The sequence below is a fragment of the Pagrus pagrus genome (genome assembly GCF_965226575.1).
Source record: "Pagrus pagrus genome assembly, chromosome: 19".
NCBI lineage: Eukaryota > Metazoa > Chordata > Actinopteri > Spariformes > Sparidae > Pagrus > Pagrus pagrus.
In genome coordinates this window covers 26,433,233-26,446,157 of record NC_140203.1, presented here as the reverse complement: position 1 = coordinate 26,446,157, position 12,925 = coordinate 26,433,233, and the positions used below count along the sequence as shown (strand labels likewise).

Below are 12,925 nucleotides of genomic sequence, written 5' to 3'. Positions count from 1 at the left end.
GTGAAGATTGAGAGTTTTCATTGAAGGGCTTGGCCATGGCGGTGCAGCGAAAGTCAACAGAAAGTGCTGTAACTCCACTGCATGTGGTCCAATCTGCACCCAGACTTCACATAACAGACCCACCCTGACGACATTTACATGCCAGTATTCAGTCACAGTCATAGCACCACCCAGTGACATCAGGAAATTACATGTTTCTATACTTGTAAATGTGTGTGTATGCATATATGCACTGCTCAAAAAAATTAAGGGAACACTTTAATCAAACATCAGATCTTGATGAACAAACTATTCAAGTTGAAAATCTTTACTCATGTACATTGATGTAACAACAGTCAATGAAAACCGAGGGCCAGGTGCAAAAATCACACAAAAAATCTAAGTAAAAAACAGGCTGATCAAACTTGCGTGAATTTTATTTTGAAGCATACATATGCAGACACATACACATGCAATAGGAGATGCAGCAGAGGCCAGCAGCTTCCAGCTCTCACATGCATTTTCTTCAGAAAATGTGAAAAAAATCTAACTTGTTGTCTAGGGAGATATATTTCATTGAATGTACTTTTCCCATAAACAAAATTAAGCATTGGGATCCACTTTACATTTATCATTGATTTTCCACATATTTTGTGTCCATTGTGTATGTGTTTACCATGTATAATATTAGCATGGTACCATCTCTTCCCCTTCCAGATAGATGACATTGACCTGATCAGTGCTAACATGGAGAATGCTGTGGCCTCTGTTGGAGGTTTCTGCTGTGGACGGTCCTTTGTCATCGACCATCAGGTAAGTACAAGTATTGTATGTATGTACTTTATTGATACATGTTCAATAAATAACTGTAAAGGTGTCTGCTCATTATGGTTGAGCAAAGGTATGATTAGATTAGTAATCAAGCTAATGCACTATATCACTGCTACACATAAAGCTTTGACATTAGTCTGAGAGATTCTACCTTAAAATGCTTGTATTACCAAAAAAGTCCCCAGGCATTTATACTTGTCGAAGTACAAGTGTAACCAATAAAATTAGTAATGGCCCATTTAGATGAGATTGCAAGCCATGCAAACTGCTTTTGACAAGTAAAGACAATATGTCCTCTGTTAGTAAGTTTTTTGCAGTTTTGAATGTTTAAGATGGTCTTAATCTTTTGGTAGGTTTGCAGGTTTTTTGTTATCTGTGGCCAATTCTGTTGCACATAATTGAAAAGCAATCTTCACAGAAAAAATGTTAATATCTGGGGTGTCCAGGTAGCTCAGTTGCTAGAGCCTGCATCCCATTTACAGAGTCCTTTTCCTCGCTGCAGTAGCCCAGGGTTGAGTCCAGCCTGTGGCCCTTTGCTACGTGTCATTCCCACTCTCTCTCATCCCGTTTCCTGTCATTGCGCCGTTCTATCAATAATCAAAATCAGAATCAGAAATACTTTATTATCCCCTAGGGGAAATTGTTTGTGTTACAGCTGCTCCCATTTAAAGTTCAAAATATGTAGAAATAATAATAATAATAATAATAATAATAATAATAATAAAAATAATAATGGCCGCGTTTCCCAGATTCGTTAAGAAGCTCTTAAGTGCTAAGATCTTCTTAGGAGCGCTCTTAAGAACGCTGTGAAAGAAGGATGCGTTTCCCAGAGTCGCTCTTAGCTTAAGAAGATCTTTCACTAAGAAGGAAATGTAAGATCGAGCTGACCCACTCTTAACAGCCTTCTTAGCGACCAAATGCTCAGTGATCAAGCGCGTCAGGGAAATTTATATCCTCCACTTTGCGAAATAATAAAACAATGCTCAGTGTTGAAATGCGCTCATAGCTGCGGACCACTGGCGCAAGAAAAAAAAATAAGAAAATGGTAGATGAAAAAAAACCTTTTTATTGAATTACACGTTTAACTTTTCCGCAACATCTGCATATATGAGTTTATAGTACTACACATAAAAAAAACAACAACCCTGTGGCATTTCACAGATATCAAGGGAACAGATGTATTAAACTCAGCTGAACCTCATCCAGAGAGGCTTCCCCTGCTACTCTGCGTTGCCAAAGTCCGCGCGTGTGATAAACCATGGCTGCAATACAGCACATTCTCCCTGCGAACCAACAGCGTCGCCGTGCGCGAAGCCAGATGGTTTACATAAATGCATACGTGCGTCAGCACTTCTCCCCTCTGGACGTGCTGTCAGACCGGGCTGTCCAGGGGAAATACCGGCTGCCCCGTGCGGAGATCCAACGGCCGTTGGATCTCTTTGCCTGGACAGCCCGGTCTGACAGCGCGCGCACACACACACGCACTTATGCGCTGATAAAGAGGTGGGTGATCGATCTGCCTGGCATCGATTGATTCAGCACAGCAGCAGCGCGGTGGACAGCTCCCATTAAGAGCTTCTTCAGAAGCTTCTTTGGCTTGATCTTAAGGTTCTCCTAAGAAGGCAGTTAAGAACGCATCTGGGAAACACCCGCATCTTAGCGCTCCTTCTTAGCCGAACCCTTCTTAAGAGCCTTCTTAAGTCCTTAAGAACGATCGAATCTGGGAAACGCGGCCATTATCAATATCAACAAAAACAAAGCAAAAACACAAGAAATGTACATATATACAGAGCAATAATGCCACACTCAGAGCGAGGAATTAAACAGTTATGTGGGCGTAAGCACACGCACACACACACACATTACATACATTATGAGATTTATTTTAACTTTTCATCCCCATTCAGAGAGTTGTACTCATTGTCACCGTAACACCTCTACATACTCCATCCGCTGCTTCTTGACACAAATTCAAGCTGCAGATCTGCACACACTGTATAGTGTATTTTGAATCCTTCATTCTCACCCCACTACTATGGCTGTACATACTTCAAATACAGTATTTTAAAGCCACCAGTTCAGTTTAGCTTTAGATTTTCAGCAAACCCTTATATATTCCACATTATTCATACATTATTGGCCTTATAACAATTTTTAGAGCCAGCATTGCACATTTTGCATCAGCTTTTTAACAACCCTCAAAATATTCTACATTTTTCAGATTTTTTTGGCATTATTCAAAGTTTTTACAGCCAGCAAAGTGCATTTAGCATCATCCTTTCATAAAACCTTAAAATAAGCCACTTTTTTTGTTTTATTCTTGGCAATCTTCAAAGTTTTATGGCCAGCATAACTACCAGTCAACTACCAGCATTCTCAACCGCAGGTACTTCAAGACTTGCCTTCTGTAGTTGTTCTGAGTCTTTTTGTTACTATTATTCCGTCTTCTGTCAACTTTCCACTCCTTCATACTTTGTGCTACAGAAACCATTCAAATGTCAAAATGTGTACAAGTACATTTATGCTATGACTTTTCACTTTTCTACATTTTATATTAAATATTGTATTAATATATTAAGCTTATTCAACAAAAAAGGCGAAATCTTCAAATCCTCTTCAAACCCAACCCACTTTGAAGTACTACTGCATCAACAAAGTTCAAGCTACAAATGATGTTTAAACTTTAACCTGGAAACAAAAATTCAAACTATTAGACATGTATTCAACTTTTTAAAATCTTTTATGGTTTTTGAAATATTACAGTTTTAGTTTATGCTTTTTTAGCTCCTTTACAGTTTTTTTGATATACTGTATTTTATATTCACAGCTAATTCTCCTGTCACTCATAATGTAACTACTGTTTCTATCAATTTAACTGAGCTCAGTGACAAAGCAAGTGCCATTTATGCTTTGTTGGCAGTCCTCCTGAACAGTCCTATAGCCTTTAGTAAGACTACTATGGCCTTTACTACTACTACTACTACTACTATTACCAATACTACTAAGACTACTAGGCTACTACAACTACTACTACTAGTAGTGTTAATATTACTACTACTAAATCTACTACTACAGCCTTAACAACTACAACTGCTGCCTCTACTAACACTCATATTACTACTACTGGTAGTACTGCTACTACTACTACTGCTACTAATATTACTACTACTACTACTACTACTACTACTGCTACCACTACTACAGCCTACTCAACGTCGACAGTTCCCTCTACTAATACTACTTCTATTACTACTACTGCGACTACTGTTGATACTACTACTACTACCTCTACTACAGCCTATACAACTACAACATTTACCTCTTCTCTTTATCTTCCTCCTCTTCCTCTCTTCCACTCTCTTCAAATGTCAAAACATTCAGCTCCTTTGTTATATTTCTGTCACTTTTACACATTTTTCTCCATTTTATGCTTTTTAAAATAGTAATCTCTTTTCAACTTGTTCGTCATTCCTTCATTACAAAAAAAAAAATTATTCAGGAGTCTCAAATCTCGAGTCCGAGTTTAGTCTCAAGTCTTTTGAGGGGAAGTCTCAAGTCTCTGAGTGTGCAACTTAAGTGCAACTCGAGTCCAAGTTGCAAACTAGAGTGTTTTTAAAAGAAATATAGTGATGATACAACAGACAGCAGCGTATCATTTCATCTGCTAGGAAGGTGATCGGCTGCAATCTGACACCCCTCCAGGACCCCCTCTCAGGATCCTTGAGGCATGCCTCAAGGAGGCGTGAGGCTTGAGGCGTGCCTCAAGGACCCTGAGACGTGCAGGTAAGATAGCTGCCAACCCCTCCAGTCCCAAACACAAACTTTTTGAGACTCTCCCCTCTGGCAGGAGGCTGCGGTCTCAAAACCTCATGAAGTGTGTCATGGGGGATGGTGTCAGGTCCCCCCCATTGTCTTTCAAATTGACAGTAGAACTCATTCAGTTCGGTGGCCAGGTGCAGGTCATTTATGGAGTGGGGGGCTTTAGGTTTATAGTTTGTAATCTTCTTGAGCCCACTCCAGACAGTAGCAGCAGTCATTGGATGAGAAGTGATGTTGGAGTTTCTCAGTGTACTGTAGTTGAGCTTCTCTCACTGCCTTGCTAAACTTGTGCTTCGACTCTTTAAAACTGTCCCTGTCTCCACTCCTAAATGCTTCCTCCTTCTTCAGCCTTGACTGTCTGAGTTTGGCTGTGAACCAGGGCTTGTCATTGTTGTAACTCACACTGATGCATGAGCCATCAGTCCTCACAGAAGCTGATGAATGACGTCACAGCCTCTGTGTACTCCGGACTGTTTGTAGCAGACCTGAAAGCATCCCAGTCAGTACAGTTCAGAAGATCCTCCACAGTCTTGCTGGTCCACCTCTTAGATGTCCTCACAACACGTTTGCAGACCTTTAATTTCTGCCTATATGCAGGAATCGGATGGACCATGATGTGGTCAGAGTGGCCCAGTGCAGCGCGGGGATGGCATGATAAACACTGCTGACTGGTGTAACAGTGACCCAAAACATTCCTCTCTCTGGTCGGACATTTAATAAACTGTTTGTATTTGGGAAGTTCGTGGTTGAGGTGTCCTTTGTTAAAGTCACCAAGGACAATAACTGAAGAGTCCGGGTATGTCCGCTCCACGCACAGTATCTGGTCATCGAGCACGCACTGCATGTCCTGCACGTTGGCCTGCGGTGGAATATACACACCACCCAGAATGAATGAAGCGAACTTATGGGGGGAGTAGAATGGTTTACAGTTGATGAAAAATGATTCCAGAATGGGAGAACAGTGCTGTAGGATCACTAACAGATGGTTGCCATGATGAATTGATATCCTGTAATGCTTATTCAGCATTCTTGTTAGGTGTCATGATTCTCCGAATCTCTTCAGATTTATATATCTATTTTATCTGACCTTTATTGTACCAGGAACCAGATTCAGAATCACCTTTACTAGGGAGTCCTGGCAACAACAACAGCATAAAAGTTTCACAAAAAGGAACTCACAACAACAATTGCAATTGAGCAATTGATTTAAAACAATGAGCAAATTACGTGGAGACAATGACTTTACAAGTGTTAGATAACAAGGCATGTTCAGTTCTCAAATAGCCCATAATCCTATTCCTATAATCTTCCATATTCATCAGGTAATCATGGTTAATGCATTCCTGTAACTCACACCAGGATGAAGGTGCAAAAACTTAAAAAACACTTTGACCAAAAACAGTGTGTGTTTGAGGAATGGCACACATAATTTGAGACAAATCTCAATGCAGCATGATACACTGAATCCAACATTTTCAAAGAAGATAAATTTGCATCCATGTATAGAATGTTACCGTATGTCCAAATGTCACTTGAATTTTTCTTCCCCTAGTTCTAAAAGAAAAAAAATTGGTTTCTATAATAGAAACCAAACTTCACCCTGACTTTTTTTTCAAGACACTCAATGTGATTTTTTAAAGACAGGTTTTCTTCGAGGAAAAAACTCAGGTATCTGTAAATTGAGACTCTTTCAATCACCTTATCATTTAAAGTTAAAACCTGATAGGCACCATCGTCTGTATTGTTCGACATTGAGCAGCACATAATTTTAGTTTGGTCAGCATTGAGTACAAGTCTCAATTTACAGATATTCTTCTGAACAAGATTGAAGGCAGATTGAAAGTAATCTATTGGACTCGCTAACGAGGCAGAACTAACTATGCTGTACATAATGGTGTCATCTTCATAAAAACGAAATTTGATGTCGTCAACATCACAACACAAATTATTTATATGAATTGTAAATAAAATAGGACCCACTATGGACACCAGGGGGAAATCATTTTGTAGATTCAGGTCAAAAGCCTTTGATAGGTCTAAGAAAAATGCACCACAGTATTCTTTAGAGCTGGTTGCATTTATGTTGTCATTTAAGACCTTCATAGTAGCAGTGTCAGTACTGTGTTTTATAAGATTCCTTTAATTGATTATGTAAAGGCCCTTCTAACACCCTAGCCAATACTGAAAGTTTAGATATGGGCCTATAATCATTGGGATTTGATAGATCTCCACCCTCCAATAAATAAGTGACGTGCTGCCTTCCACACACCAAGTATAATCCCATTTTCTATAGTCAGTCTGTAAGAAAGGGGGTCTAAACCATCAGGAGCAGCTGATTTCTGGGATGTTATCCTTTTAAGAGCGTCATATACTTCATTTATTTCTATATGAGGAAGCTCAAAATCAAAAGACATTTTTCCTTTGACAGAAAAAACCTTGAATACATTTTGTAAACAATAAAGCAGAAGGTATAAAATACATAGAGACTTTGTCTCTAATAATTTCATTTTCCAACTTTAATGAATGTGGAATCAAGCTAATTCTGGAGCCTGAAGACATTGACTTAAAGACCTTCCAAAATTTTGAAGGGTTATCTAAGCTGTCACACATTTCTTTAACATAAAAACCTGATTTAGCTTTACATATTAGGCGAATAGGTTTGTTTCTTAGATACCTAGAATGAATCCAGTCAGAGTTACTTTAAGATTTTCTTGCAGTTGCCCAAGCAAGATTTTGCTCATGAATGATATGAAAGCTTGTCTGAGAGCCACCGATTATCATGTGGACAAAGCGCCAGGCACGTCTCCTCCACTAGTCCAGTGTCCTGCTGTCAAGTGGGAATCACAGCAGGCCAAAGCTCCGCCACTTCCTCAGGCCGATCTGAGAGCCAAGAAATGTAGCTGATGTGCTAAAGTAAAGCGTCAGACACATCTCCAGCACTAGTGGGTTAACAGCACGCCAAAACTCTGCAACTAGACTGATCTTTAAGCCAAGAAATGTTGCTGTTAATATCTTAAAATCAGTTTCTAGCTGCCCAATCAGTAATGCAGATTCTGGTGCATTAATGGTCTGAGCCTCAGTTTACTCAGAGCAAGGTAAATCCAATGTGTAAAGACAAACGCAAAACATTATTTTTAATTTTAAGGTCATTTAATTTGGTTTTTGATTTTTTTTTTTTAAATTTCCAGCACTGAAGGGAATACTATTTTTAGACAGTCGAGTCTTGATTTTTAATGATCAACAGATCATTGGTTTTATGCCAGTCAGAGTCGGGTCAAACAAATAACAAACATAGAAATAGAATAGCTCCATCAAATCATTTTAAATTAAAAAGCAAATTGCAAGTCGCAACTGTGTTATAACAATTATTTTACAGCTATCAGTATTATTAATATTCATATTTCAATTATTAAAGCTGTTACTACTGTTGTTGCTTCTGTAATTCTCTCTCTGTCTGTCTCTGTCCCTCTCTCTCTCTTTCTCTCTCAATCCAATGGGTCTCGGCAGATGGCCGCCCACCATTGAGTCTGGCTCTGTTCGAGGTTTCTGCCTATTAAAAGGCAGCTTTTTTTCTCGCCACCGTTGCCAAGTGCTTGCTCATGAGAGAAATGTTGGGTCTCTGTAAAATAAGAATATGGTCTAGACCCTACTCTTGCTGTGAATTGGCGCTATGCAAAGAAGAAGATTGATTTAGATTGATTGATTCAAGTCAGACAGACACTATGACAGATGAGAGCTGGGACGTGACAACAGAACAGGAAAATTGACAGAGAAAACAGCTTTTAATCAAGAATATACTTTTAATCAGTATGACTCATATCTGAGACCATGGCGATTATTAAAAGTGGCAGTGTGAACTTGAAGTGCCACTACTGGTCTAAGCAAATAGCATGTTTTGAGGAAAAATTACCCACTCCAAACTAAGAACGCAGGCAATGAAATGTTTTTTTACTGAATTATAAAGCTTATAATAACATATTTATAAATATACATAAAGTTAGACATTATGATGTTCCGGACATTTGCTCAAGGAAATGTATTTTATTCTCTCAGTGACATCTACTAGTTTGGAGTTTTTTTCACCCAGTGTTGTAAACGTTGTTATTGGTTCGATAGATTTAAATTTTCAAGAGGTATATTACCTAAAGCAAGCAAAGCAATAATGATGTTGTTTGAGTTCTGTTTTGAGTTGAGTTCAATCCACTTGGAAAAGCGTCTGTTTTCCTCACCCCACAACAGTTCAGTTCAGTCCATTCCACTCAGTGATGTGTCTGTTGTGTTTTCTTTATCATGTCTTTACCTTGTCATTGTCATGGAACTGTTTGAACAGCAGATGGCACAAGAAGACAGCCTACTGTTATTATGGGTCCCCCATTAAGATAAGATAAGATCTTAGTTATAAAGTTCCTTTATTGATCCTTAAGTTTACATTGTTTTATCCTTTAGTTCTCATAAGACCTGCCCTACTAAGCCTTTGATTGGTTGGCTTTGTTGGTTGTGGTCACTATGTTTGATTGTGACTGTTAACTCACACAGTGCTGCTTTGAGCTGTAGTTTTGCGGGGAAACATTCTGACCTCTTCATGCCGGCACACCTATCCTGTGTTTACTGGTGGGGAAATTACGGCTCACAATCTGCTGTGTCAGCTCTGCCACTGGCTGTTTGTTTTTACAAATGTACCGCAAGAAAAATATGTCAACCCATTAGCACAAGACAACAACTGAATATACAGTTTATACTAGATTTTCGTTTTCGTCTGCTGGACAACAAGAGGGATGGATAGGTTGGACCCACGGCCAAGTGCATTTCTCAGCTGTCCTCCTGTGCCACAGCCCCCTGGCTGCTCTGGTAGTCACGCTGTACAACCACAGGAAGGGAGGGATTGCTTTTGGCTACTGGCTGCTGTATTATTTTGCAATTGTGTATATATACGGGACATAGTCCAGTCATTCATTGCCATAGGCAATTCACTTTTTGCTCATTCTTCGGTCATGGCAGGCAACTTTTATTTTATTATTGAAAGAAAACAGAAGTACCTTACGGAGCCCCTAAAGGGACATGGGCAAAAAAAAAAAAATTTAAACGTTTCTCGTGCTCACGAGATACTTTCTCTTTCGTGAAGTGCAGTTACGCTGAAGGCAGTCTCCAGCACACTCTGTGCACTGTCTCCAGTGCGCTCTGTGTGGCAGACTGCACCGAGTCCACCTGACAGTCATGTCCCCTGCAGCGATTTCACACACAAACTACATGAAAACATGTATTTGGTGAAACATGAACAGTAGGCTATTCATTCTTTAATGCTTTTTGATTTAATCTTGGATTTCTACCATCGATTATGATTACTGGATCATTTAGTTACCAAAGAGTCCGGCCCTCTCCTCTGCGCTCCAGGACAGGGAATGTGATAATGGCACAGTGCTCAGTGTGGAAATATTGATTTAACATTTGTGTTGACTGATATTTTTCTGTTGAAAGGTGTTTATGGAATAATTATTACACTTCACTACAAGCGCAAATACAAGGCTATTACAAATACGAGGTTTATGAAAACGCTCACGACTGTCAGGTGCACTCTGCCGCACAGAGCAGCGCACAGAGCGCACTGGAGACAGCACAGTCTCTGCCGCACACTCTTCCATCTCCAGTAAGCTCATCTGGATCATCCTCACCACCTGTGTATATGGATTGTATGATTTAAGAAAGACTGTAAATAAAGTTAGTGACAGCTCTCACACAATCCTCACACTCCATATCCTCATTGTGAGTCCTGATCATGATGCAGGCTGAGTTCATGTAACTACACTTCAATAAATAAATCGTGTTCACATATCAAACTTCCATTTTCAAACGATATCCCAGACTGAGGGATACCACTGATAGTCGCACATAATTTGGGCACGTGAAGGAAAAAAAACTTAAACGTTTCTGGTGAGCACCAGGTAATTTCTCGTGAGCACGTGAAACGTTTAAGTTTGTTTTCCCCCCCATGTCCCTTTAGGGGCTCCGTAGTACCTCAAGTAAAGAGTAAAAACAAATTTTATATGAGTAATACATGCTGTACTCATCAGATTTATTCATAAAAGGACATTGTTCGAATCATCTTTTTCTTTGTTTTTTTAATATCGCAATAAATACCGTATCGTGGACTACTTATGGTATCGTATTATGGAGTTTTTGGTATCGTTGCATGGAGATGGGTAGTCCTGGGTCACTCATCCTATTTGTTCTTGCATTAACTAATATTATTTAATGCAAAATGTTACCAGTTTGGCTCTATTTAATTATTTTATTTTAAATTATTTTATAGGAGTTGTTTTTTTTTCCTGATCTCTGTCAAAATAATAATCCTAATGACAGTCACTGTGATTCCGTAAAGAGTAAGATAAGTCTCTTCTGTGTTTTGTAGCGTCTGTCAGGCCAGGGATACTGTTTCTCAGCATCTTTGCCTCCCATGCTGGCTGCTGCTGCCATTGAGGCCCTCAACATCATGGAGGAGGATCCAGGTATTGACTGTTTAGCATCTTTCTTCTCTCTGCACCTTCACTTCTCAGGAGCATGTATTTACCTCAACTGTATAGAGATCTATATTTTAGACAAGCTGTTATTGGAGAGAGCGGAGAGAATTCACACTAGTACAAGTTTGTTTGAGCATGAAGCAGTTCTCATATCATATGTTCCCAATCATCCATCTATCTTCACTGGTTTTGCAGATATTTTCACTGTTCTGAGGGAAAAGTGCGAACATGTTTACAAGGCTTTACAGGGGTAAGTTAAGTTTTTTTTCAGTGTTTTGTCTATTAATGTGGGTTGAATAAAGACTTTTTATATGTGTGAATGTATCTAAAAGTTTAGATGTGTCTGTTGCTGGTGAAACTAAGACTAAGGGGAGTCTTTCCTAAGGATTGTTAGACAGTACAATTTCGTTATTTACCAATTGACAGCAAAAGGTGAGTACAGTGACATCACCGAAAAGTGGTTGTTTTAGAACTTATTTAGAGGTGCAATATGGGAGAAGGGTATAAAAATTCAAACCAACAGGCACTGGGCCAGATTTACAGATTGGCCACTGCAAGAAACTGTAGCCCCATTCACACTGCCTTTTCAAGGCTGGAATATTGCGCCATTATTCCGTCATGAACTGAATTGGACTGCTTGGTGGAAACTAGGCTTAATTGTGATAGTACCTAGGGATAGGTACTGAAACCCAGTGTTAAACAGGCCCGGGGCTAAATTATTAAATGCCTTCATATTGATAATCTCTGACGTTAACAGTTCTTTTATCTGTACTTTTTATGTGTTAAGGTGTAGTTTTGATTCGTATCACAGGTGTAGCTTTGATTCGTATCACAGGATATATAATCTTCAATAATTTTGAATGTCACCTAGTCTAATCCCCTCAGTAGCTTGACTTTTTGATGCCATAGTTTAATTAAACTGTGGGAACAAATCACCATTTGTTCAGTTTAACCAACATTTTTCAAGTGCAAAATGCCAAAATACAACAATAAAGAGAGGAGCTTTAAGAAAACCAGACTGAAAATATGTATGTGTAGAAAAGGGATACACGGTATAATGGAAATCTATTCATTAGGGTTGTAAAGACCTCGATTGTAAGTAGGATATTGATCGAAATTACGTCACGATCTCGACCTTCGAAATCGAAGGTGGAATCGAGGATTTAGCCACGCCCCGAGTATCTCGTCTGGCAGGCATGTCAAGAGGGGAAAAAAAACACACACAGTATGTTGTAGTGCAGCGAGTTAACGTTACCTCCTCTAACCTGAAGCTGTAGCCAATTAAAAGACACCATGGCAGCTGCTGATATAGGAGACATATCACAAGAACTCAGACCCCCTCCTGCTTCTCTAAAATCACTGGTGTGGAAATATTTTGCGTTCACGGTGAGTTATGTCACCAACGTTCGTATTGTCAACAAGAAAACCACAGTTTGTAAGCTATCCTATGCGCATGTGGCATACACATCCACAGGTTACATGGCAAATATGGCTGGACATCTCCGCAGGCATCACAGAGAATTACACCTAACCGAGAAAACTACACCGTTAACACAGGCAACTCTTCCATACTCATTTAGAGCTAAACTTCCACAAAATTCAACTTGTGCTAAAGCAATAACTAGTGCTATAGAGGTATTTGTAGCATCAGACATGCAACCTTATTCAGTGGTGGAAAACCCTGGATTTAAGCATTTAATTAGCGTACTGGAACCACGCTACGAAATGCCAAGCAGGTCACATCTTACCACAAAGGCCCTCCATGTATGATAATGTGAAGG

The 12,925-nt window shown here is 39.4% G+C and overlaps 1 protein-coding gene across 1 annotated transcript in view; it reads left to right on the top strand.

Annotated features, from left to right (window-relative positions):
- sptlc1 (serine palmitoyltransferase, long chain base subunit 1) overlaps positions 1-12,925 on the top strand; it is a 38,836-nt gene that overhangs the window by 20,723 nt on the left and 5,188 nt on the right. Inside the window, exons 10-12 of the mRNA XM_084339716.1 lie at positions 697-792; positions 11,036-11,132; positions 11,340-11,394. Coding sequence (XP_084195842.1) covers positions 697-792; positions 11,036-11,132; positions 11,340-11,394 — 248 coding nt within the window. The remainder of the gene's footprint in view (positions 1-696; positions 793-11,035; positions 11,133-11,339; positions 11,395-12,925) is intronic.